Below are 27,872 nucleotides of genomic sequence, written 5' to 3'. Positions count from 1 at the left end.
AGGCGGACCCACCTAAGGACCACCGTCCTCGCCAGGAACATGTTTCCCGACGTGGTGGCAGCTGCCTGAGTTGTACTCAGCCAGTGCGGTGCTGTACTCAGTGCCACCTGGCTGATTACAACTCAGCTTTCTGCCAGCCTTCCCATGGTGGTGACCCCATCATGGAAAGGCTGGCGGAAAACCAGGGGGGGGGGGCCCTGCCCAGCACTGTCGGAATGCGCATGAGGGTGCTGGAGTGCTACGATATTGGTCAAGGAGCCGAGACCAATATCATTGCACTGTTCCCGCCGGGCAACCCGGTGGGAACAGCGTATTACAATGTTCTCAATGGTCATCCCGGTGAGAACATTGTAATATGCTGGGATGCCACTGCCATTTTAGTGGCGCCCTTCCAGCAAGTTTGTTGGTCACGTGGTGGGACCGCCAAACTCATAATGAGGCCCTTAGTCTCCTTTTGGATGTTGAAAATCTCCAGTAGGACGAGGGTGTAGCCAATGAGTGTTGCACTAGGCCGGATACTCCTTCTGCGAAGGACCACTGAACAGGATTTGCTGCTGTGGAGAAGAGCGCTCCAGGAGCTGCTGCAAAGTCAGGCTGACCGGCGATGCACCTTGGGCAGATAGACAAGCAGGTTGATCGCTGTCTCCTCTCGGTTGGCAAAGCAGTTTTTAGCCTAAAATTTTCCAACAACTACATTGTGGATTTTGGCTATCTGGGGACTTATAGCAACACTTCCGAAGGTTTAGAACAAGAAAGGCACTGTTTGTAGGGTCAGGCCTCACTCAAGCTGGGCCCTGGTGTGGGTTCAAAATGGTTGGAGCCTTTTCTGTCCCCGAGGCTCTGATCGAGCCACCCTGGTAATAATGGGTTCAAGCGGTGGAACAGGGCTCAAACAGCAGGGCAGGCCTCTGAGGTCTCAAGGCTGGCAGAAGAGCAGTTCTTCCAGATGCAGCAAATCAGTCCTCTGAAGAACACAACAGGCCACAACAGGTCCAGAAAGTGAACTCAAGTGTGAGTCTGAGGGTCCTATTTTTATAACTGGTGTCTTCTTTAAAGTAGAAGTTTCTAGAAAATTCCCATTGAAGTTAATTTCCTACCTCCTTTGCTCTGGCTCCAGCATGGCTGCAGGCACAATGCACTGATGTGAAATTATTTGCATAAAGGCAGGTCATAGCTTATTGAATTGCTAGTGGGGCTGTACCAAGCTCTGCCCCCCCCCCCCAAATCCTGCTAGTGATGACCTATTCAGGCACGCCTAATACCCCTATTGTATGGATATCTGGGAGGAATAAACAAAGTCCAGCTACTAACTACAATCAGCCATGTAACCTTGGAACAGGCTGCAGGTGCGAAATAGTTAGGGCACAAAAAGTATAATTTCTAAAAGTAGAATTTTCTAAATTGTAACCTAAAATATGTATTTACCATTAAAGAGGATTTTACATTACAATTTATCAGATACCAAATGTGAAAGTCCTACTTTCTCCCAATCACATGTTAGCACGTATTAAATGTATTAAGGAAACCTAGTGTTATCCCGTCAAAGAGGTAGCCCTGACAGAAGTGAAAAAAACAAATTTTGGGGGTTTTCACTACCTAGACATGTAAAACTTAATAGCTCATGCCTATGGGCTACCTTAGGGGTGACATACCTCACAAAAAGGTGAGTTGAAGGCTTGGCATGGGGGTTAGTTTGCCAAGTCAAACTAGCAGTTTAAAACGGCATTCAGACATCAATTGCAGACCCGGGGCATGTTTAAGGGGCTACTTAAGTGTGTGGCACAAGTGCTACAGGCCCACTAGTAGAATTTAATATACAGGCCCTAGGTATATGGTATACCAATTTAGTAATGGTTTTTAAGTAAAACTATGTCAATTAGGTGTAAGGCATATTTTAGGGAGGGAACACGAGCACCTTAGCACTGACTAGCAGTGGTAAAGTGCACCATGTCCTAATACCAACAAAAACAAATTCAGCAAAACAGAAGGGTGAAGGCAGAAAGTTTGCCCAACTTTTCAATACTATGCATCCTGCCTTTTGGGCAGTATGGCCTACTTAGGGGTGACCTATTAATAATTCAAAGGAATGTTTAGGACCATCAAAAGTGGTTATTTTGGCAGATTTAATTTGTAGTTTACAACTGCTCAGTGGCGCTACAGAGGGTAGACCGGCAGTCATGTTTACACTGTAGTGGATGGCACAATGGGTGCAGCAGTATACTTGTGACATGTAACTTACTGGTCCTGGATACACTTCGTAACATATAGTAGGGGATATTATGGAAATTAACTATGCCAGTTAGGAGTATGCCTATTTCATTATGTTGAAACACAAGGCACACACACTGTACTCATGGTTAGCAGGGGTAACGTGCACAGAGTTCTACAGCCAGCAGAAACTGCCAAGACAAACATCTGGGTTACACCACATACAAGAGGCTAATTTCCAACACCATGCATACAATATTACCACCATGCATACCAAGTTAAAAGTGAAACTAGAAGTACCAGAATGCAGCGTACAGTTCAATAACAACTCAGGACTAGCAGAAGGTGTCACACATGGCATGAGACTAATTTGCGTTCATGTCACTGGTCCCAGTATAACGCTAGAATTAGGAATCAACACCTATTTAAATGGCGTGTTTCAGGTGTGTAAAATACAGCACACTAATGATAAAATGGAATCTCGTATGCTCTCACTGAATGCAGTGAATCACAGCTGGACTGAATCCTTTACTAACACCTGACATCCCCCAACTTCAGAGTGTCCAGACTGTGGCTCACCATACTGATCACATTAAGGTACAGTGCACTACCATCTGTGCTTCCCATAATTTGTAAACAAAAGTTCTTTTCCGGGATCTGATAGTGCTTTTGGGCTCTTCTCCACTTAAAGCTTTCTCAATATTCAAATGAAAAAAACACTGACGGAAAAGAAGGAAAGAAAAGCATAAGCCTGTAGAGGTTAAGGGACAGGGGGCGTAGAAGAGACCTTCAACAAAAGAGAAGACGGATACATAAGGAGAAAAAACACGAGGGGAACTCTGGTGACCGCATGACAGTGAAGAAAATCCTGTCTCCAACAGAGGTGCTCAAGCCACTTCCAGACACAAATCAAAGTCCACCCAACCCATCAGAACACCAAAATGACAAGCAAATGGCCCTCCGCCTAGAAATGCAGCGCCATGCACAGAAATGCTATTTCTATTTGCCCTGTCACTTCTGATAAAAAATGTGCCTGTTTGCCTTTAAAATGTGCATCCCGGTTTTAAATAGACCCTATTTCTGTGAGCTCCCTCAATTGTTATTAGGTTCAATACTTTTTACTGAGCAATTTTAAACAGGCAGCTACAATTTAAAAAACCTGAACAGAAAGGAGCACTGAGCATCAGAAGCTACTCCTTCTGAATGTGTTAACTGGACCTTAGGTTGTGACATGAACAATGAAAGCATGTGGTAGGTGTTAGCCTTTCTGGGCAGTACAGCCCAGAACATTTCAAATTATCGTGAGCCATTTCACGGCTCAGGCAAAGGGACAGACTCAGGTCATTGCAAAACGCAAACGAGTGAAAACAGTCATTGAGTAAAAGAGGTACGTATCCCATCCTAGTGATTAAAGAAAACATCGCAGGGACCAAATAAGAATTTTAAACACCTTATGTACATGTTCCGTCTACAGCTTTTAATTTATTTTCTCCACTTATGATTAAGGTATTTTCAACGGAATAATACCAGTTGCCGCTTAGGCTGTTTTTGCAAAACATTTTCTTTCAGCAACTGCCATTTTAGAGCTAAACATCACATTCGAATTTAACTTTACATTTGTAACAATCTGACGCAGCACAAATAACCCGACTGCCAATTTGAGGCCCTCGCACTGAAATTTAAACGGGGCTAATGGAGATATCCCGTTAAGAATAGATGAGGTGCATTATGGGAGTGGTGTCTTCAATAACCCACTCTGTGCTTACCTGATGTAAGAATGAACAACTTCGTTTACTGTCAATATAGCATTTTCCGTGGCCATAACAGTGACGTGCACTCTTGTGACTAATACACCGCTACATGTATTTATTTGTGGAGTTTTATAGCCTATTGGCATGTAGCCTTCTGGCCACTACGAGCGCTGCGTGACAGATTGTATTCAAGTTGCTATTCATAGTATTAGACCAGCTATACTCAGTGGATGTTAGCTAAACAGGAAAGCATTTACTTAAAACGTTATTGCAGTTAAAAAAATTAAGAAACTAGGGTCTCCTGCAACCTAACTTTCAGAGCACCTTCATTTGTAAAGACATCTTGCAGAAAACATGTACAAATATGATGAAGTCTCTTTAAAATTCAAAAAGTGAGTTTCATTAACATTCAGAACCGTTTCACCCTAGTGAATCAGATTATATAACTGCATGGAGAAATGTTCGTTTTCAAACATGAATTTGAAAGCATATGTGCTTCTTCCCTTCCCTCAACAATGTCAATTGCAACCTAAGAGGCAAGTCAGTTGTTATGGGCGCCCTTTGGGTTGGTGGGGTTACTGCTAGACATGAACAACATTATATTTTATTAACTCAAACACAGGAGACAGTTTGTACAGCTGACATCCTAAAGGCATGCATTTTGAGGTCCTCATATCTAATAAGAACAAGGAGGGAAAGTGAAATAAAGCAATTGCCTAGGATCACACAAATTGGTCAAGTGGGGAAGCTGGGATTGATCCCAGGTTTTCTAGTTCCACATTGTGCGATTCAGTTCAGCCACTAGATGTACATGGTTTCTTCCCCTACGCCCACCTAACACACCAACGCCCTCACTGCCACCATGCTGGCATCGGTGTGGCCCTTGGTTACGCCACAGACCAAACATTTTGGCCCTTGGAAAAGGTTTGCTAGTGCCCTTGTGTTAAACTGACTGACTACATTTATACCGTGCGCACTATTCCATGGGGTCTCTTAGACATGCAGTTGACTGGTAATCTTTTCTATGTCATTTGCTGTGTGTCAGTGATTTTCTGCAAACAATTCAGCAGCATTACATTTCCTACTGGCGCCGCACTCTTCCTTTTGTGGGCAGGGAATAGTAAGGAACACAAAGGAGTCTCCCAAATTAGATGCAGCAAGCACAACTTCGTGCAATTGTTTTGTGAAATTATGCAATACACAAAACCTGACATTTCACAATATATTTTAGCATGAAATGCACCCTTCTGTCCATTTCAGATGCGATGATGCACTGCTGAGAGCAACGGCCACTTGCTTTCTGGTCGTTTGTGTTGTTCCTGTGCTCTCATGCTAACATTATGGCACATAGCGTAATGGCATCATTTATTTTTTAAGTGAGACTGCGCCGAAGCAGCAGGATTTTTACCCAGGCCTAAATACAACGTTATTTGTGTTACACTAAGGCTTGAGCAACACATAAACGCTGAGTATCATCTTTAAAGGGATCGCCTGGCTGCACTGCAAGGTTGAAAGGGTCACGTGACGCTGACATTTATATACCAGGATGTGTAGCTAGAAGGCCACGACCACTGCGCCTGCTGAAAGGCAGCAATCCTTTAATTTGCTGTTATATCTCATCACAGGCTCCTTTCTGCATCATGCTGCACTTTAATCGGTTCTGCCAGGAATGACGAATGAAAACTGTAGTGAACAACACACACAGCCAGCTCGCCTTGTAATTCTGGGTTGTATGGTCCATGAGTAATCTGCACTCGCTTTGCCGTGATTGCTCGCTGATGTCCGGGCATGTTGTCTCCGGCCTGGATAGGGCAAAGCTGCGGTCATTTCTTCTGGCCGAGAGACTGTGGCTCATCCTCGTGCCCTCCTCCCACCATGTGTGATCTGAGGGAAGTTGCTCACAGTTCTGCAGTTTTAACTCTCATTGTCATGCAATGCTTCTTTTGTGTGGTGACAGGAGGAAGTGACTAAAGCAAAATGGTGGGGCCTCCCTGCAGAATGTGGAAAGGGGCACCTGGCACTACATATCTCATGGATAATCATAGTCCCTGGAGGTTGAGGATCCCTCCAGGCATTTATGAGGCTGCAAGGGCTTATGCTATGCCCCTGACAATATACCTTCAAACCCTTTGGGGCCGCTTCATTGTGGTTTGGTGAAAAGGTGTGTTAATGGGACAAAAGGCAAGTTACACTGATCAGGTGCATAGTTTATGATTTTTCCCAATTCACAAACATGCCCATATAGTGAGCTATAGTTGATGAATATTCTACTACACACAAACACACCCATAAGCATGCACACATAAACACCCACATATATATGTTTAATTATTTTTTTGATTCAGCAGGTACAGACAAATTGCATGTACAGCAAAACAGAAATATTGTTATTTTTTACTTGTGCCAATTTTTTCTGTGAAATTATTATTTTTGTCATACAAGGCACCCTTTTGTACTAACTTGGTTTGCACTTCCTTCTTCCCACTCCCACGGTTCTTTTTTGGGTATATTTGATGCTCGCACGGACACATCATGTGCTTTTCTAAACTTAGCTTCCTAACTTAACTTCTTTGTATCTAGTGAGCAAATTTGCATCAGCTGACCTTGACCAATTTTGTGACACGTCCCTGTGCATGTCCACTTTTGTAATGCTTGCCGGAACATAGGTGTGCATACAATACTGACAGTTATCACACATTTACACATATAAACTTCACTTTTATTTACGTTTGTGTCTCATTTACTATTTACGCATGGATAAATTATCACTTTACTATGAACTACCTCTCTTTTTACCCAGCACAATTCTCATTTTACATAGGTAGTATTTAAACTGTTCCCAGGCCGTGCATGTACGAGCTTCATATGCCACAACACACCAGGGATGCCTTGACAAGAGGCTTCAAATACAGTTAACAATTTTAATGGGTAGGACTTACTTGAACAAAAATGCTACTTAACGTCAGACCTCAAAAACAGTTGTTTCAGAAATGCTAATATTAACAATTTGCTTGAAAGATATGTTTCCGCTTTAAGGCAGACACCAATATTATTTATTTTTTCATTTTTGTTTGTGTTTATTTGCAGTGATTTTTACAGTTCCAGTTACGTCAGAAGAACCTTTCCCATTTTTTCAGACACTATACACAGATTTATCTTCAAAGAAGATCTAAAACAAGTCGTCCAGGCAAAGGTCATCTCAGAACAGGAATATAGATTTTCGGTTCCCGTGGAAGTTCTCTGACAAAATACGACTAAATCCCAAGGCCAGCACGTAACTCAAACGTCTCCCTCTCCAAGCCACCTGTGCTTTTAGGCCCTTCTGCATCATATTCAAAGCACTGGAACTTAACTCACTCCGCTCTCTGAAAAAGAAAACTGAATTTGGCATGTGGCGGAAGACACGTCTGCAGCAGCGACAATCTCCACCTGGAAACACTTCGCCGCCACCCACCCCTTCACGCACTCCTTCTCAGCGCTCCTTCCGACGATCTGGAAGGACATTTCCTTAGGTTTCAGGTAGGACCTCTCTTTCACTTCCCTCGGGAGCCGACTGAGCGGTGACCTACTTGCGAAACAGTTAGCGCTTCCTCAGTGACACTATTGCATTCTTCACTGTATAGGCCATGAACGTAGGTTTTAGCGTTGTAAACCCTTCAGAAGAGCTACCAGGACTTCTATTGGTATTTAAACCTTAAGTGGTATGTTCTTGCCTCGCATTCTTATGGTGTGTATACACGGACGAAACTCATTTAAATGGACATTAATACGACTACAGTACGGTAACATACTATTTTTTCTCTGTCAAGCGAACTAACGCCATGGAGGGTAGGGACATTATGTCCACACTATAGAAAACCCGGAATAAATAAATAAATAAATATGCCACGCATGTCGTCATAAAGTGAATTCTCTTTCCCTTTCTTGTAGATACCACGTTACAACATTCCTCGCGGCTTGTGTCACAGCCACACAAAACCCTGAACATTGGACAAAGACTCTTCCTGTCTAGCCAAAAAACACACATATGCAACGCACCGCCCGGACCACCTCGTGTAAATAACGCTGAACTTCAAAACCTCACAATACAAAGAGGAAAGGTTTTCACTAAAGATTTCTCCTACGAAAGTAATAAACCTGAATCCATCTTATCGACTATATTTACTAAGTCTTCTGTACACCTTTTGATAACCTGTTTGGATGGCATTTTTTTTTAAAAACGTTTTCATGGTAACTTTTTTATATCTCTTTTTTTGTCCGGGATTACACCACAACAGAGGCGCCTATTAGCAACCAGGAAGTTGCCCTCCTTTATCGACGTCTGTGAATATTGCCTCTGTTCCTGCTCCCTGTGAGAGGCGGACCACGAACAGGTGCAGTTTTCTTGCGTTTTACTTTTAAACCAATTGCAGAGAGAACCGTCCTAATTATGTGCCATGCTATATTGTTGAGCTGACTTCGGCTTTAAGAGCACACTGGAAACTGGACCAACAGGCAAAGACGAACTCTCAATTTTAAGCAAGCCATAGTAACGAAATGTCTCACCCGAAAGTGTGGCGTACTGGCTCCGTAATTTTGTTTACTTTTTCCATTTTCGTTGCAGAAAAGATTCCAAGCTCCCCTTGAAGATGACCATTGGTGGCTTACTCTCCGTGCGCGCGGGGCTGGCAGGATCACTCGGTTAAATCAAGCAGCCTGGCACGTGTTACATCTTCCCCGAGTGCAGGTTTACGGCGTGTGATCAGACACTCTATCATGAGAAGTAAAACTTGTGCGCTCAAGTCCAGGTTTCGTGTTCCTATTTAGGCGCGTGACGTCATCGGCCCGCCTTACCCTCCTCACGGATTGTACCTTTCAAGCTGGAACCTATGCCAGGGCATGTGCAAATGAGCCGGCCAAGGCGGCCTTTTCTATTGGTCAAAGGGAATGGGATGCGTCTCAAGGAATTATGGCAGTATTTCCTGTTACTGCTTCTTGTGCTGCTAGATTCTTTTTTTGCTATGCACCAGTAGCGTACGGTGCCTGACAGGAGGGCAGAGCAACAGGCTGAAGCTCTTTCGCCTCTTTTATTTTCGCGAGCCCTGTTAACATGAGGGAATGCAAAGTACAGTTATAGTACGTTCCACATTATTTTAAATGTATATTTTTCATTTTAATTGGAACAATTTGGTATTACATCTGATTTTCATATCTCTACATTATTTTTTGAAGTTATGTGCAGTCTACCACTGCAAAAGTTATATGTCAACTGCATCAAACTTCTATATACATCTTCATCATCCTAAAACCGTTTGAGCCCGAGGTCCTGAGTTTTAAAAGCACAATACATCAGGGCTCCTTTGAATAATCAGAATTGTTTCTCCCATTGTCAAATTTCACCAAATTCTAGCTTGTCCCGGAGAGCAGTGAGTGAGGCCCTGGCTCTAAGCACTGTACCCAGACCTCTCTCGCTGCGGTCAGATAATATCCCGACATTTTCTGTAATAAAGTCTCTCTGTCATCATGGATGAATACGAGCATTTAAGTAGCACACTCGTAGAACCAAGTGGTTGTGTCAAGGGGCTGGTCTGTAAAGAAGTGTGTCGGCTTAAGGCCCATATGTGCTAACACATTTTCCCATTAACACAGAATGGGAAAAACATTTCGTACATAAGGCCCTAAAAGCGAAACAATGAACGCTTATGTATAAAACAGAAGTCGGGCTCTGAAATTAGAGTTCCAAGGAACTTGTTTTAAAGCCAGCACTTTAAAGGTAAAAGCTAATGATCTCTCCTGGTGGTCTTCGCAAAGTGATTGTATGACAAGGTGATAGTTGGCAGATGTAGGCAAGCTGGACAGTTAATGGTGAATAATCTTAGCCGACATATGCTTAAATAGTGTCGTAAATGCACTTATGCAGGAGGCAGAGAGACTTGAAATCAATTCTAGTGTCAACCAGGAGTCCTGGTGCCTGTTTCTGACTCTACCGTCATGATCCCATGTTTTTTAAACACTTGATGCCCTGAGCTCCACAATATTTGTTCATCTGCAGCATGGTGGGCCACTCTTTGACAATTCAAAAGTAAAACCAATTGTAATAATGAATTCATACTTTGTCTGTGGCCCATAACACGAGGGAGACAAACTGGAGACGGATAAGAGCTATCAATTTTCTAAAGCACTGTAGATAAAACTGCATTCTGTGGTAGTAGTACTATAATAGTGGTACAAAATGCTATTCACAATCCTACATGCGGGAAGGTCTCTGCCTCTGCTCCTATCTTTTATATGAAGAGCTCTCCACCCTGACTACGGAGATATCTGCATATGTATGTATACATTTTTATAGTAAATGTGGGAGAGATGGGGAAGTGGCTGGAAATGGGGAATACTTATGACTAAATAGGTGGGGTTTAGAGGAGCTAAAGAAGGGTTTAGGGATTGATGTGCACCCACCCATAAAAGAGTAAAAACATTCCTATTCACAAACTGCACCTCTAAAACGACTACAGCTGACTATGAGCTCCCTGTTACAGAACGCTTGGGTTACTACCATATTAGGCATTGGGTGCTGCAGCCAATGGTCTACCCAGGGATGCAGCAGTCCCTCACACCTTTCAAAAAGTGGTTGTTGACGAAGGTGTCGGACAGGGGCTCAGTCAATGAATTTTATGACCTCCTGCACCAGTCCCTACCGCAGGTTAAGTTGGGGGGTCAGAGGCATTAGGAGCAAGAGCTAGGGTGCCAGGTGACCCAGCAGGAGTGGGGGACACATACTGCCACGCAAGGCATATGGCTTGAAATACAGCTAGTCAAGTAACTGATGCTAAATCACTATCTACTGGTACCTCACACCAGTGCACTTACATAGAGGGAATCCTGCATGTAGCGCTGACTGCTGGCATGGTTGTGGATCCCCCGGGATCCTACAGCATCTGCTATGAAATTGCCCGGAACTCACTTCTTATTGGGCCCAGATCCTGGACTACAATGATATCCACCTACATCCACATCTCGCTCGCTTCCCTGCTTACATTGTTCTGGGACTACCCAGTGCACTTACCTTCTCCTTCAAATCCTATATGGGCCGCCAGATTGACTTAGCTTTGAGGGCAGCGCTGCAGAATATTCTGTCACATTGGAACAAAGACACTGCTCCTACATATTTTGGATGCCTTCAGTAGGTCTGGGATATCCTTAGTATGGAGAAGCTGATTCTGTCCCTGATTGCACGAAGTGATTCATATTACGAACTTTGGCCACCATTTATTACTCTCCTTTCAACTGACTTTCGAGAAATTACATGTCCCAAGTACCTCCATCTTCTTCACCTAACTGATTTAGCCATAGATTCTCATCCGAGGGACCCCAGTCAGGGTGACATTGCTAGCTAAAATGTATATCACACTACATTTCCACTACTATTTTGCATGGGTGGGAGAGGGAAGGGGAGCCTGTTATCCTCATGTTTTTTTGACGCATGTCACACTGATAATGAGTACTGGGTGCTCGCCATTGCTTTTACATTATATTTGAAATATCAATAAAGAGAGCTGAACCATAAAACAACTACAGCCAAAAAGGTCTCAAAAAGTAGTAAGTGCACTGCAGCTCAGGCCTGGAGTAAGCCCACCAACAAACAGGACAAGCCACTAGTAATTCAATAACCTCTTGGAGGAAATAATGGAGGTAGGAAACTAAAATAGCATCCATTTGGAACTAATGTTAAAATAATTTATTTTATTTTGACTTAAAAAATAATATACATTTGTTTTATGTTGAAAATATTAAAATAAATATTTCATTATACAATATCTTAATAACAGCTTTTACTTGAAAACATAAATATAGCTTTAATTAAAGCTAAATTGACTCTAAGCTTAATTTTCAGACATCTTTACTTCTTATGAAATAAATATAAACATTTTACTTTAGATAGTATTTTTTTTTAAATAATTCTTTAAAAATAATTTATATTTTATTTGATATAGTTAAGCTAATTACATTTTCATTTCAAAATTAAGTTATAGTTCTAGTGCAGTATCATCTTTTGATTTTGTTCTTCATTTAAAATAAATAATCCGAGTTAATTTGCATTAATCTTTACCATAAACATATCTGTACAATTTCTTTAAAAAAAATGAAATAACTTTTTTATATTTTCCATATATCTCTGCCTATGTTTGAAACGTTAGTAACTTTAAACTCATAACTTTGGCACCACACCCTGGTTTCTGGGGGTGGGGATATTAAAGTCTACCTATTATAGTGGTGGTGAATTGATAAAAGTAAAATGTTTCCTACAGAGGATCAGAGTAATTTTACACATGTAGATTTACTCACACGTGCAGTTACCTTTGTGAATAGGCCCCAATATTTTTTCTGCCTCATTGATTTGAGAGTTTCCAGGACATATTGTTGCCGAGAAAAGCATCAATGCTCTTTACTGCGAATTTAACCAAAGAGAGTTTACTTAAAATGATAGGGAAGGTACACAGGTAATAGCACTTTGTTGATCTCAACCCAGCTAAGTGTGGTAAAATACATAATAGTTGCTGGACGTTAACTTTCATGTGTGTATGTACATTGTAAGTTCAGCAATATATCATCCCATCCCATCGCACTACATTCATCCCATCTTATCTTATACCACTGCATCAGATCACATTGGAAAGAAACACATTTAATTCTTGATTTCAATCAGAGTTTTACCACAACATGTTCAATAAAACTATGTACTAACATAGCTCCTCTTGTAAGGTAATGTTTTCAGCTTTGGAAGTTACAGGCTTGACTAAGCTTGGTATATGCTGCTTTTCTGTGGGCATCAGATTAAGGTCACCATATAAGATGATGTGATGATGCAACCTCTCTTTTACTCCCTCTCCCCTCACCACAGAAATGTAACCTAGTTTACTGACTCAGGTCACTCTTTCCTTTGATAACACAGAAGTAAACCTTTTTAAAGGACATCCATGGGTGAAACTAAAAAAACGTCAGATTTGTTTTTATGATGCAAATTCCTTAAAGGAGCAGTACTACCTAAAACGTTTTCTGTACATGTTCATGGCTGGCAGAGCTGGTCTTCAAGTTCTGCATGTCCTATGCCTGCTAATAAAGCATTCACAGTGGAAACCTCAATGTTCAAAGTGTTAAGTATCCACTACAAAAGTGGAGTTCCTTGCACTGCACCCTCTTTAGAAAAAAGAAAGAGCTGTCTGATATGCCTCTAGTGCTGAGATTTCTCAATGCAACACTCATTTCTCAATGCAAAACTTGCTTTTGCAAGTGGGTAGTTGCGTGGTTGAGCTTTAAATAGCCTGCCACCCGGAATTGTGCCATACAAGTCAGTCTTCAGACAGTGACACAGAAAATTTGTTTTCCAGGAGGAGATATCGTTTCCCAGATTAGTGACATAAAGGATTTCACTTTTACACTAGCTCAAGGCCGGTAATATCTATGCAACTTCATGGATATCTTGATTACTGAAAGCATATGCCCGTAAAATCTGTATGCCCTCAGAACAGCTTCACTGTCAGATGTTAAATACATGAGATATGTGTTTCCTAGTTCTTTTCTCTCAGACTCTTTCCTTTATCCTATCTATCTCTAGGGATAGGTGTGTTGACCTAACCGCTAATGCCAGAATATCCTGTGTCTAGGCAATCACACAAATTGCCATCAGCAGTGCTTAGTTTGGAAAGGACAGAGGAAAGAGTGCCAGTGCCCGAGGCTCTGCTCAGAAGCTGGTGGTCGGTGCAATTAAACATTGGTGCGCCGAATGCTGAGGCTGATAGTCTTAAACCACATTATAGTCTGTTTAATCAACTATCATGACCCCCCTGTCCCTTTATCTCATTCATGCATGTTCCTGCTGACCACTTTGTGATGGTTTTTCAGTCTTTCTCTTCTTCAGTCTTTCCCGTTTGTGTATGTTTTTCTCTCTTTGGTTTTCGATATCTATCTGATGTAGAAAAATAAGGGCTGATAGCCCCCACCGGCAAGCACCTGTTCAAATTAAGCACTTACTATCAGACCATCAACCTGTCAGATCGGTGTAACCTAAGCAGTAGTTGTGCTCTCAGGGGTCTGACCCTGAAGGAGTTTTTCAACTTGAGGGATAACTCTGCTCTCTGTAGTCTAAGCAATTATGAAGCCTCTAACCAGAAAAGTAGATCTGCTGGCAGGCATATGGGCCTGTAATACCTGTGTCACAAGAGGATAGCTTTGGTTTCATAGAGTTGAGACTGTAATATCTCAGTAACCTGAAAAATAGGTCTGTAGTCCTACAACTCATCCTCTACAAGTGATGTTTCCTGAAGGATAAATTTGCTTTTACAGCACCTAATAAATTATATATGCAGAAGATTCAGCTGTTTTAGGCTTGCCCCTTTAACATCTGTGTAATCTGTGGCTTATCGTTCCTGACAAATGCATGATCCTGCAAGAGATGTATAATCTGAAGGATAGCTCTAATGTCATAGACCTGAGGTTTTATTATCTATATAACTCAAAGTCTAGTGTTACTGGGAGTTAACTGAGCATGTACAACCACTATATTCCTGAGTGTAACCTCTTTTATCACAGGCCTGAGCATGTGCAGTTTGTGTAAATGTTTATGTAACGTTAGTGACAGTTTAGCTATTGAAAACCTAACGCTGTGAAATATGTGTCATCTGATGGCTAGTTCTTCTTTATGTTGCATTAGCCTGTTAGATATCTGTAACCTGAAGGATCAATCTGGCGTTCAAAGCATGACGGATCTGTTTACCATGTGGAGTAGATCTGCATCTGCAGTCAGAAACTGTGCACTCACTGTAACCCAAAGGACAGCTCCCAGGTCTAGACCTGACATAGCTCTATAATATGAGGAGCTGCTGCCTGAGCCTGTGGTATGTGTTACCTACAGAATGTGTTTGTTACCTGAAGCCCCAAACTGTGGGATCTATATAACTTGATGGGTAGTTTCTCTGTACAAAACTTTGGCATGTAAGATCTTTGTAAGTAAAGAAGTAGATATTCTTCCAGAAGCTGAAAGATGTATGTAACATATAGGGTAGCTCTGGTGTCTCCAGTTAGAGCCTTGACAACTCCTGCATCCCAAGTGTTAGTTCTAAGGCTTCAGCCTATAAGAACTCTAGAACCTGAAAGATTGCTGAATTAATGTATGTTATATGTGTAAAATTAGGAGATAGTTTTATATTCCTGATGCACACTAGGACAATTTATGCAAGCTGATAGATAGCTCTTTTGCTTCAATTTGTGTTATTTTGTAAAAACACTACTTACTACGTATTAGTGACTCAAACAGTGATTTGCGATATAACTACATTTAAAGATAAGAACTATGTGGGATACTGCTTTGCCTGGTGTTGTAGAACCAGGTAGTTCATGCAGTAACTGTGGGGTGCATAAGGGGCACCCACTATCAAATATTAGCCAGAAAGTAACAAACCCTTAAAAGAAAAGAGTTCTCAAAGCAATGGGTGAAGAAGGCATGCTGGTCATAAATGTATTACCAGTCAGGTCTATGATCATCAACTACGTAGGTTTGACTTGAAGACAATTGGATTATCCGAATGCCAAGAAGAATAGCTGAGGATGTTTGAACTTGGAAAAGTCCTCTTCTAGTCTCAATCGGAGTGTTAGGGAATTTCACAAGACATTAGCAGTTCAAACATGGAACCTCTTGTATGTAGCAGATCATGTGCTCAGGAGACTTGTGGCAGACCTGAGTCCCGTAGTCTTTGTATAAGGGGTGAACAGTTTTGTGATATAGCTTGGAGATTGACCATGGGTCAGCTTATGAACTAGAAAGAGAGCTTTTAAGGTTGCACTTTTTTACTGCGTGTCAATAGAGGGATTCACAATTATGTCTTCCTGTGGTTTCAACCAAACAACAAGTGGGCTGTATAGAGTTGCTTATTGTTAGACCTGACAGCCTTAGGGTGGTCACCCCTAACTTTTTGCCTGCCTCCCTCCACTCTTTGGACACTGTTTTTGCTGTTTTTTAGACTCTGCACACTTTACCACTGCTAACCAGTGCTAAATTGCATATGCTCTCTCCCTTTAAACATGGTGACATTGGATCATACCCAATTGGAGTATTTAATTTACTTATAAGTCCCTAGTATTGTGCACTATATGTGCCCAGGGCCTGTAGATTAAACGCTACTAGTGGGCCTGCAGCACTGATTGTGCCACCCACTTAAGTAGCCCCTTAACCTTGTCTCAGGCTTGCCATTGCAAGGCCTGTGTGTGCAGTTTCACTGCCAATTGGACTTGGCATTTAAAAGTACTTGCCAAGCCTAAAACTCCCCTTTTTCTACATATAAGTCACCCGTAAGGTATGCCCTAGGTAACTCATAGGGAGGGTGCTGTGTAGACAAAAGGCAGGACATGTACCTATGTAATTTACATGTCCTGGTAGTGTAAAACTCCCAAATTGGTTTTTAAACTGCTGTGAGGCCTGCTCCCTTCATAGGCTATCATTGGGGCTGCCCTCATACATTGTTTGAGTGGTAGCTGCTGATCTGAAAGGAGTAGGAAGGTCATATTTAGTATGGCCAGAATGGTGATATAAAATCCTGATGACTGGTGAAGTTGGATTTAATCTTACTATTTTAGAAATGCCACTTTTAGAAAGTGAGCATTTCTCTGCACTTAAATTTTTCTGTGCCTTACAATCCTCGTCTGGCTTGGTTTAGTTGACAGCTCCTTGTGCCTTCACTCAGACACACCCCAAACACAGGATACTCAGCCTCACTTGCATACATATGCATTTTGAATGGGTCTTCCTGGGCTGGGAGGGTGGAAGGCCTGCTCTCACACAAAGGACTGCCACACCCCCTACTGGGACCCTGGCAGACAGGATTGAACTGAAAGGGGACCTGGTGCACTTCTACACCACTCTTTGAAGTCTCCCCCACTTCAAAGGCACATTTGGGTTTATAAACAGGGCCTCTGCCCCTTCCAATTCAGACACTTCCTGGAGCAGATAACAGGAACCAGAACCTGCATCCTGCCAAGAAGAACTGCCTGGCTGCCCAAAGGACTCACCTGTCTGTGTGATGGGCTGCTGCCTTTCTGTTGGCCTGCTGCCTTGCTGCTCTCTGGCTATGGTGAAGACGTGCTCTCCAAGGGCTTGGATAGAGCTTGCCTCCTGTTCCCTGAAGGCTCAGGACCAAAGAGACTTCTCTCTTGCAACTGGACTCCTTGTGCGGCGAAACTTTGATGCACAGCTTGCTAAAACCGATGCACAGCCTGCCCCGCGGTGAGAAATTCACTGCATGCCGAACCGGAATGACTTTGCAAGGAGAAGATCGACGCACAGCCGACCTGGAATGATGCAGCCCAACTTCTAGAGGGGAAATCGACGCAGCACCTGCTGTGCGGAAGAAACTTCCACGCAACGCCCACCCGAACAACGCAGCACTTGTGACTTCGCTCCGCAAGCCCAGGTTTCCACGCACAGATCCCGGGGCGTCTGAAAACCCCGCAACCCGAAGAGGATCCATGACAGAGCACAGGAAATCGACACACATCCGTCCCTAAGTGGAAACTAAACAACGCATCGTCGTGTGCGGCCCGAGAAATCGACGCACACCCCTCTTTTTCCACGCTTCTCCTCCTCTGCGGCCCTTTGTGGAGATTTTTCACGTGAACCAGGTACCTTGTGCTTGAAAGATGCTTTGGGGGTCATTCTGACCTTGGCGGTCCATGACCGCCATGGCGGAGTGCGGCGGAAGCACCGCCAACAGGCTGGCGGTGCTTCCTGGGCGATTCTGACCGCGGCGGTAAAGCCGCGGTCGGAAAAGGGGAGCCGGCGGTTTCCCGCCGGTTTCCCGCTGGCCCAGGGAACCCGCCATGGCGGCGCTGCTTGCAGCACCGCCATGGGGATTCCGACCCCCTTCCCGCCAGCCTGTTTGGCGGGAACGGGTGCCGTGGGGCCCCTGGGGGCCCCTGCACTGCCCACGCCACTGGCATGGGCAGTGCAGGGGCCCCCTAACAGGGCCCCACAAAGATTTTCACTGTCTGCTCTGCAGACAGTGAAAATCGCGACGGGTGCCACTGCACCCGTCGCACCCCTTCAACTCCGCGGGCTCCATTCCGAGCCGGCTTCATTGTTGAAGGGGCTGTCCCGCTGGGCCGGCCGGCGGTCTTCTGGCGGTCGCTCGCCGGCCCAGCGGGAAAGCCGGAATGGCCGCCGCGGTCTTTCGGCGGGAACCGCTTGGCGGGCGGCGACCGCCGACCGCCGCGGTCAGAATGACCGCCTTTGTTTGCTGTAAAAAGACTTAAGAACTTTATATCACTTTTCAGTGATATCTCTACATTTAGTTATTGCATCTTTGATTGTTTTGATCTACAAATATCCAGATAAATAATATATATTTTTCTAAACACTGTGTGGTGTATTTTTGTGGTGCTATATTGCGTTATTGTATGATATATTGCACAAATACTTTACACATTGCCTTCTAAGTTAAGCCTGACTGCTCAGTGCCAAGCTACCAGAGAGTGAGCACAGGATAATTTGGATTGTGTGTGACTTACCCTGACTAGAGTGAAGGTCCTTGCTTGGACAGGGGTAACCTGACTGCCAACCAAAGACCCCATTTCTAACACTTATTTACTCACTGTCAGTTATACCAACTCGCAAGTAGGGCAGCAATGAAGGACCTCCACCTCTGCCTGTCTTGGACAAGTTTCTGTATGCTGCCCCAGCTGTGGGTCAGGGTAGTCATTTATGTTTCCACAGGTCTCCCCCAGGTCTTCCTCTCTTCTTTTTGCCTTCTTGACTCCAGTAGAGAGCTGTTCTTGTAATGGAGTCTTGTTTTTTTCTGACCGTGTGTCCTATCCATCACCATCTTTTTCTATTAATGATAGGGTCCATGCTCTCTTGCTTGCTTCTGGTGAGCAGTTCCAGGTTGAAGATGATTCACAGCTAGAAAATGCACAAGATTCTTCTCTAGTTAAAGGTTTGGAAGGCTGACAGTTTAGTGATGTTGCTCTTCATCATCCTGCAGTATTCTGATCCATGCAAGAGTGTGGACAGAAAGCATCTCTGGTAAAGCTTCAGCTTGGTGCTGTACTTGAATGACCTCCATGCATTGTTCAGCATTCTGAAGGTATTCCTGGCATTGTTCTGTCTTCTCTTGATGTCTTTGTTTGCCCATCTATCATTTCTGGTAGTACTTCCTAGGTAGGTGACCTCTTCAAAAATGTTAAGGTCCTCTCCAGCCACCATGATTGGTGAGGGATTTGGGATGCTAAGTGGCATGCCTTCTGATTTCTTCATGTTGATCTTCAATCAATCAATCAATCAATCAAGGATTTATAGAGCGCACTAATCACCTGTTAGGGTCTCAAGGCACGGGGGAGCTACTTGTCGTAGAGCCATGTCTTGAGGCTTTTCCTGAATGTCAATAGGTCTTGGGTCTGGTGAAGGTGGAGCAGTAGGGAGTTCCAGGTCTTGGCGACTAGGTGAGAGAAGGATCTTCCTCCAGCGGTGGTGCGGCGGATGGGGGGGATGGAAGCGAGGGCGAGGCTGGTGGAGCGAAGATTGCGGGTGGGGAGTGGAAGGTGAGTTTGTCGTTGAGGCAGGCTGGGCCTGTATCATGGAGGGCCTTGTGTGCGTGGATTAGGAGTTTGAAGGTAATCCTCTTTGATACTGGTAGCCAGTAAAGGTCTCTGAGGTGGGGGGAAATGTGGTCGCGGTGTGGGATGTCCAGAATGAGGCGGGCGGATGCGTTCTGGATTCTTTGCAGCTTTATTAGGAGTTTGGTTGTTATACCTGCATATAGGGCATTTCCGTAGTCCAATCAGCTACTGACCAGGGCGTGGGTGACAGTTTTCCTGGTTTCGACGGGAATCCACTTGAAGATTTTGCAGAGCGTGTTGTAGCAGGAAGAGGAGATAGATGGCATTGACCTGCTGAGTCATGCTGAGTGTGGAGTCCAAGATGAAGCCTAGGTTATGTGCGTGGGTGAGGGCGTGGTTCCTAGGGAGGTGGGCCACTAGGAGTCATTTCAAGTTGAGGGGTTGGTGCCAAAGATGAGGATTTCTGTCTTGTCTGTGTTTAACTTGAGGTGGCTTGATTCCATCCAGCTGGTGATGGCATGAAGTCCGTTGTGGAGGTTGTTCTTTGCAGTTGTAGGGTCTTTCGTGAGGGAGAGGATGAGCTGAGTGTCGTCTGCGTAGGAAACTATGTTGATGTGGTGGGTTCGTACGATGTTGGCGAGGGGGGCCATGTAAATGTTGAAGAGCGTGGGGCTGAGCGAAGATCCTTGGGGAACACCACAGATGATTCTGGAGGCTTCTGACAGCAATGGTGGGAGGCCGACTCTCTGGGTTCTGCCTGAGAGAAATGACGAGATCCAGTCGAGTGCCTTGTCGCGGATTCCAGCGTTGTGGAGGCGTGTGCGGAGAGTGTGATGGCATACCGTGTCGAAAGCTGCGGAGAGGTCCAGGAGGATGAGTGCTGCTGTTTCTCCTTCGTCGAGCATGGTACTAATGTCATCTGTGGCAGCAATGAGTGCAGTGTCGGTGCTGTGGTTTCTGCGGAATCCAGATTGGGAGGTGTCGAGTACCTGGCTGTCTTCCAGGAACCAGGATAGTTGGCTGTTTACAATTTTTTCGATTACCTTGGCTGGGAAGGGGTGGAGGGAGATCGGCCGGTAGTTCTTGGGGTCGTCTGGGTCTGCCTTTGGTTTCTTCAGCAGGGCGTTGATTTCTGTGTGCTTCCATCTTTCTGGGAAGGTGGCTGACTCAAAGGAGCTGTTGATGGTTTTGCAGAGGTGGGGGGCGATGATGATGTTTGCCTTATTGAAGATATGGTGTGGGCAGGGGTCCGATGGCGATCCAGTGTGGATGGAGGCCATGGTGGTGGCGGTGTCCTCTATGTTGATGGGGGTCCAGGTGTGGAGGAGGTGGGTGTTGCTTGGAGCGTTGGGTTCTTGGCTGTTTGTAGTCAGCTGGTGGGTCTGGGGTTTGAAGCTATGGTGGATTTTTTCTATCTTTCGACGGAAGTGGGTTGCCAGTGAGTTGTAGAACTCCTGTGATGGCAGGGGTTCATTGGAGCAGGTCCTGGGGATGGAGAGCTCATTGACGATGCCGAAGAGCTCTTTACTGTTGTGAGCGTTGGCGTTGATGCGGTTTTTGAAGTGGGTCCTTTTGGTGGTGCGGGTCAGTTGGTGATGTTTGTGTAGGGCATCCTTGAAAGCGATGTGGTTGGAGTTGGAAAGGTCAAGGTGCCAGGTTTTTTCCATTCTGCGACATAGCAATTTGGATTCCTGTAGTTCTGGGGTGAACCAGCTGGCCTTGATTCGGAGGGAGGTGTTTGGGGATTTTTTGAGCGGTGCGAGGGTGTTGGCGCAATCTTCTATCCAGCGATGCAGGTTGGTGGTGGCTGTGTTGGGGTCCGGAGTCCCAGGGGGTGGGGCCCGGCGAGAGTGGAGATCAGTTGATCTGTTGATATTTTGCTCCAGGTGCGTCGGGAGGGGTTATGTGCGGTGGTGGTGAGTGACTGGTTTCTGGTAGGAGAAGTGGATGCAGCAGTGGTCTGTCCAGCTGAGTTCGGTGGTGTGGCTGAAAGAGACGTGGTTGCTGGCTGAGAAGATGGGGTCGAGTGTGTGGCCTGCGGAGTGGGTGGGAGTAGTGACGAGTTGCTTGAGACCGAAGTTGCCGCATGTGTGGTGCATAGATAATGAGGTGACACCTTTTTTCCTGCATATGCTGGTGTATGTGAGAGAGCAAGGCCAGCATAGTGCTGAACTCTGAAATTTTGAGAGAGAAGGCCTTAGTATTCAGTAATCAAGGCAAAAGATGACCATGATATTGATGAGTGAGATTTTCTGAGAGTAGTGGAGCAATGGCAGAATCCCTTTTAGAAGTCACAGATGATAGAATGCAGTTATAGAGACAGGATACATCTCTAACCTAAGCAGAAGCTCTACAGTCTGAGGCTGTAATATTTTAGTAAAAATCACTGTCTGAGCCTGCATGAGTTCTGTAACCCGAGGGAATAGTTGAACTCCATGAAGTTTCTATAATTAAGATCTTTGTAACCTGAGAAAATGGTCTTCAGTCTGAAAGCCAAAATCCTCTTTGTTAAACTATGCAAGGTATGCTCCCTTAGTATCAAAACTAGAATATTGAGGTATACAAATATCAAGGACAAAATATTGAATCCAAAATATTGAAAGATAAGTATGTATAGATTTTTTATACCTAAATCCACATCTGTGTGCCGTGATGATATATATCTTCCGGGTGTAGATGGGGAGTTAGGAGCCGAAAATCTATACTTATCCTATATTCACTTACTTTTCAATATTTCAACCTTGATATTTAGCCAATGATACTCCTGTATCTCGATATTCTTTGACTCGATATTCAGTAGTACAATCACTTTGCAATTGGTCTGTTCTCAAAAGCCTGCGTTTAACTCCATCTAACTCTAACACTGAAATCCTGCATACCGTTCCCAATTGTTTGTGCACAGTTAATAATTGGATGTGAAACACACCCTGAACCCTGTGCAAGTGTTATTTGCTACTTGTGGTTTGTTCTGAATAGGGGACTCAAAATATGACTGTGCATAGGGCCCATAAATAATCAAACTCAAAATGACTCTGTACTAACCAGAACAAATAACTGAGGAAAACAGGATTAAATAATTGTAAATGTGTAGTTCATGGTTCCTGGCACTAATATAACCCTTTTGTTTAACTTGGCATCTTTTCCTATGCAGGTAATGTCATGTTATGAGTTTGTGTAGGGATGCTGCACACTGAAGGAGTTCACACTCTGTACCCTTTTTAGGGGAGAATACTTCCCCGTTCAGGCTTTGATGATATTGGCAGCTGATAGCAGCTGACAGTGCTGGAAGAGCACCACCTTCTTTGCCTGCACCCCTTGAAGGGAGGCTGCCTTCTGGAATTCCTATTTTAATATGAAGACATTTTCTCTAATCAGAGACCCCTCAACAAACCAAGGGGCATAATTATTTAAGAGTTGCGCCATACTTGCAATACACAACGGTGTACAAGAGTGATGCAATTCTTAAATTACATTTATCAAGCCATGCAAGGCCACCATGCATGGCCTTGAGTGGCTTGATAAATCTAGAGTAATGCAGCACAGCGCAAATAGCTATTTTGCATTACTCTGCCCTGTGAAGGCAATCCATGGGTGGACCATAGGTGTTTCCATGCATCCACCTATGGATTTTGGTGCATTCCCAAATTTACCATTACTGGTAGACCTGGGAATGCATCAAAATGCTGCGCCTTCCCAGGTGAGGCATAACAAGGAGAAATGTCTTTATTTCTCCTCATTACTTCCCCTTTCACAGAAAGGAAAATGCCTCAGAAGATTGTTTTTGTGCAGGAAGGTGTCCCTTCCTGCACAAAAACAATCCTGTCTTTAATATAGGCACCCTTGCAACATAATACACAGGTGCCTGCGTTGGCACTAGGCAGCACATTGTGCCAGCACAGGAAAAAACAGAAATGTGCTGTATTATGTTAAATATGGAGCATTCCTGCCCTTTTCCTATCATGCCACACAGTGCAGCATGGTGACTTGCTGTGCTGTGTGATTTTGTCATAAATATACCCCCAAGTGTGTTAGGACAGTTGCAAGGTTATGGGAGGGAATGAGATCCTCCTTATTCATCTACGTGTGTTTATTTGTCTAAGGTTTGGGTAGCCTTTGATACCATTTGTGAAGTTTTCTGGCAGCTATTCTCTTACTACACCTCCCCTTGCATGTCACAGATGCTGCTCATGAAACTTTCCTCCCTGCAAATACATGTTAAGTTGAAATTATTTGGGCTGGATCCATTAAAGTTTCAAAGAAGCAGGGAAGATAAATTTGAGTTTGACCAAAGTGAGTTAGACATTTTGTAAAAGACAGCCTGTGGTTTGCAAGAGGATGGTACTTTGAAAGAGCGGATAGGCAACAGCCACATATTTATACCTGAAGCAAAGAAAGATTGCCTTTGCTAATACGCTTGCCATGTGCCCAGTTCTTTTGGAAGGGATGCGTCTGCGATGGCAGGCCTGTATTTACTTGACCTGCTTGTGACGAATTGCACTACCAACAGTGACAGTTATTGGATGTCTCATTTCAATATGGATTCCCATCCCCTGCTAGTATTATGGGATGTCTTCTCATCCTTGGACTGAACACCACATAAAGAGTGATCCCCTTGGATTTGGTTGGTTGTCTCCAGTCGCAGCTGGCAACTTGGGAAACTGCCGGGGCGGAGGGATAAAACAAAATTAAAATAAAAAAAGAAACGTACCTCAAGGTCACCACGCTCTCTGCTGTACTAGAGGCTCCCAGCCTGCCCTGTGGCCAATCACGACGCTGCTCAAAGCAACATTATGATTGGCTGGAGCGCCCTGGCTGGGCGCTCCATCACCGACTGGGAGCCTCAAACAGCTCTCTCCAACTCAGCAACATAGTGCCAGGCTGGAGAGAGCCCTTGTGCGTATGTGTGTTTGGCCTGCCCGAGACAGCCGGCCAAACATACATGTGCAATGAGGGGTGTGCTCTGTGCACTCCCCTCACTGCTTGTCACCCCCATGGCCCGCACCCTTTAAAAAGAAAACAATAATAAACATAGTTTATTATAGTTTTATTTTTAAAGGTTTACAGCTCCTGTTACTGGCGGGGGCCACGCCCCTCCACCCTAAAGGAGAAGCCTCCCCTAGTTGTGTCTGGGGGTTTGAGTGTAACTCAGAAGCAGTGTGACCGGCTGGTTTTAGGCACACAACCACAACTACTACAACTTCAAGATATAAGTTGGAGCTCAAGTTGTGTATATCAGATCACCTTCAACGTCTTCAACCTTTTCGAAGCTCTGTGCACTTGCAAACAAGAAGGATTGGACCAGTGGCAGGAATCCCCATTGTTGACCCCATCTAAAAGTACAGGGATAGTTTTCAGGGCAGAAAAAAAGTCTACTGTTACCAAGAGCTGATGGAAAGAGGCAAACTGCCACAAGCCTTCGCAATTGGCCTGTGGTCGTGACCAACATTACCACAAGGCCCAGTAATTCCTATCTACCTTGACTAAAGCACCTTACGCTGTGAGTAGCGAGCTTCTACCAAACCCATAGTGTGGCTAGCAGTAGTCATCCAAACAAGATGAACCACAAAGGTTGCAAAAGGACATCAGTGGCACATTTATACGTGCACAAATGTACATTTACTACATTTACTTGTGGGAAAATGCTTTTTCACAAGAGTAACTTTGAATATACAAAGAATTCCTGAAATATTTTGGGTGCAATTTCCTAGGAGTACTCCTGGAATTCTCTCCAAGTTCTTCAAAGTAAATAAACTTCAAACATGGAAGTAATCTGACTGGAGTAAACATATAACATTTAGTATCAGGTTCACTGAGATTGAAATACACCTTCTTTTCCGAGGTCCATTTCACCTGGATCAAATGTGTGTGTGTGTTTTATTTACAAACAATTTTACAAATAAATGTGGTAAAAAAATGCATGGATCTTTTCCTGAGACACCTCTACTTCTTTCTGAACTGGTGGAAACGTGGGCTCCATTTATATAACTTCAGGAAAGACCGTGCCCTGTTGTGGGTCCGGAATTCCTTCTATCTATAGATCAATTTGTGACAGACTTCCAAGCTAGACACTGTAATCAAAATTCATTGTGCAAGAAACAAAGTCTATTGTCACCCCATGCATAACTTTTGTTTCCCCATAGAACAAAACCAATAATGGGCAAAAAAACACTTCTTTTCATCTCCTACTACCACTCGACTTTCACAACCATCCAATGAATATCGAAAAACGGAGGCATAATTTCTCATTGCATAATATGCTGAAAAACACTGTATAGTAATACATACTTTTTAACCAAAGAACAAAGACATCAATTGAAAGCACTTTTCGTGTGGTAAATCGGCATATGTGAAATTGAAGACAGAGATTTACAAAATTCAAAGGAGACACCTAAGACTATCAGACCAGGCCACGAAGCTTTCTGCTGTTGTTAGTGTAAGGTTCAGGAAGTAAAATGGGTGTTAAAGGAAGCATCTTGGGAGTTGGCATTGTAAATATGTTGGAAACTCAAAAAGCATAACTGTGCTTATTAACAAACACTTGAAATGCCTTTTCCACCACTAATTTTACTTGTTAACTGAAAAGGACGTGTAATTTGTGCAATTACTGTGGACAGTGCCCCAACCCTTCCATTATTTCAAGGGTGTAAGCAAATTGATTTCTTTATCCTGGAAAATGTTTCCCCTATAAAGTAAGCACAGCGATACAAATGAAAATGCCTGTGAGCATTTCTGCAATGTCCATTCCTGCATATTGTCCACTCTGCAGACAATCCGCAGACACAGGTTTAGGGCTGACAGGCGCAGGCCATAAAAACCTATGTAGAGTACAGTTTTCTCTAAATTGGTGATATTGTGCTTTGCATAAAATATTGCAATTTGCTTGAATCCTCGCCTATGCTTGTGTGGGCTTCTGCATTTTTGTGAATTAGCTCAAAAAAGCATTGAACTCTAATGGTCATGCAGGCTGCTGTGCCAAGCCTTTTTCTGGTTGCAAAGCCTTTGCTTAGGCCAAAGTCATTGGCTTTCCGCTATGGCTCAGTGGAGGTTGAGGGACAGGCAGATTGCAATAATGATTCATTGGCGGTCCCTGGATTCCATTAATGGTTAAGTGGGGGGTCCACAGAAGTAAAACGATTAAGAACCGCTGCCCCACACAATCAAGTAGAACCATTAGCACAGGGGTAACTACAAAACACCAGCGCTCTAAAACATCCACAGACTCTGAGTTCGGTCTATGTTGTGTAACTCAATCATACTTATAAGGTCCTGCAAGAAAACATTATTATATATTCTACTGCCTTTCTGTTTTGGGCAGGAGGGTGCTCTTTAAGTATGATGGTGGTATTAATTGGTGCGAGCAAAGTCCTATATGGATCATCTTTCAATGCCTGTTCTTAACCAAAGCAGTTTGTGAATGGACCATGACTTAACCTGAATCACCACATTTTCAATTAAGCATCTGAATTAATTTATTGTAAAAGCAGCAGCCATTCTTTTGCATTGCATTCAGTTTAGACAGCTATTGGGTAAAGATTAAACAGTTTCAAATGGAGCGAACAGTAAAAAAAAATCTGCTTAATTTTGTTCAAGAGGTGCAGGTAAATCTTTAATCCGTGCGTGCAGTTATTTTGTAACTCAATAGTGCAGTCTGTTATTTCAGTCATCCTTGAATCACTCAAGAAGCTGTCTACTCTTTATCAGTTTGACTCTGGTATGTATTTCCGTTTAATTTTTCAGACAGTAATAACCGCAATGCCTACACTGCAATTCAGGATTGCACTCTAAAAATAGCAATCTAAGAAATCTTTTTTTTTTCTCTGAGCACATTTAAGGAACAACACCAGAAAATGTGAAATCTATCTCTATGAGGCAATCACATCTCATTTTTTAAAGCTTTGCTCAGGACTCTTTTTTGTTTTGGTTAGTTGATTTGTGAGAGTTTGACAGTTTCTACATTCAAGTTCAAAACGCATCAGTGATTAGAAAGCCTCTTAACTCTTTCAAATGGCAATTACCTCCCGTCCCTCCCTCGCCTTCCTTTTAACCAATGAGGCCTCCCGCCTCCCCCCAGACCCTCCCTTCCCCTTTCAAACCCCCCCCCCACCCTTATCCCCTCCTGTTCTTTTGTCTAGCCCACGCTAGACGGTTTTCTTTCCCTTTCTTACCTGCACGGCGGGGCCTGGAGGTCGTCGTTGGAGGCACTCCTCGGGAAGCGGAGCTCCGCGAGGAGTGCTACGGCTGGGTCGCGTCTTGGACGAGCAGCATGGCTGCTCGAGAGGCGTGTACTGGGGGCCGGCTGACGGGGTCAGCCGGCCCTCTGTGGCTGGGGCGTTG

General features: G+C 44.0%; 1 protein-coding gene across 9 annotated transcripts in view; it reads right to left on the bottom strand.

Moving 5' to 3' along the window:
• BLNK (B cell linker) overlaps positions 1–27,872 on the bottom strand; it is a 545,638-nt gene that overhangs the window by 259,043 nt on the left and 258,723 nt on the right. The window contains exon 1 of one of the 9 annotated variants that reach the window (XM_069239785.1): positions 8,505–8,734. The exons of 6 other annotated variants lie outside the window; for them this stretch is intronic. In XM_069239785.1, the coding sequence (XP_069095886.1) occupies positions 8,505–8,551 (47 nt within the window). In that variant the 5' untranslated portion in view covers positions 8,552–8,734. Of the gene's footprint in view, positions 1–8,504; positions 8,735–27,872 lie in introns of those variants that run through there. 2 more of the 9 variants (XM_069239786.1, XM_069239788.1) reach the window with 2 other exon arrangements.

This window comes from Pleurodeles waltl, chromosome 6 (assembly GCF_031143425.1).
Source record: "Pleurodeles waltl isolate 20211129_DDA chromosome 6, aPleWal1.hap1.20221129, whole genome shotgun sequence".
Taxonomy (NCBI): Eukaryota; Metazoa; Chordata; class Amphibia; order Caudata; family Salamandridae; genus Pleurodeles; species Pleurodeles waltl.
Note: the sequence above shows the minus strand (reverse complement) of the source record. Positions and strands in the feature narration are given on the sequence as shown.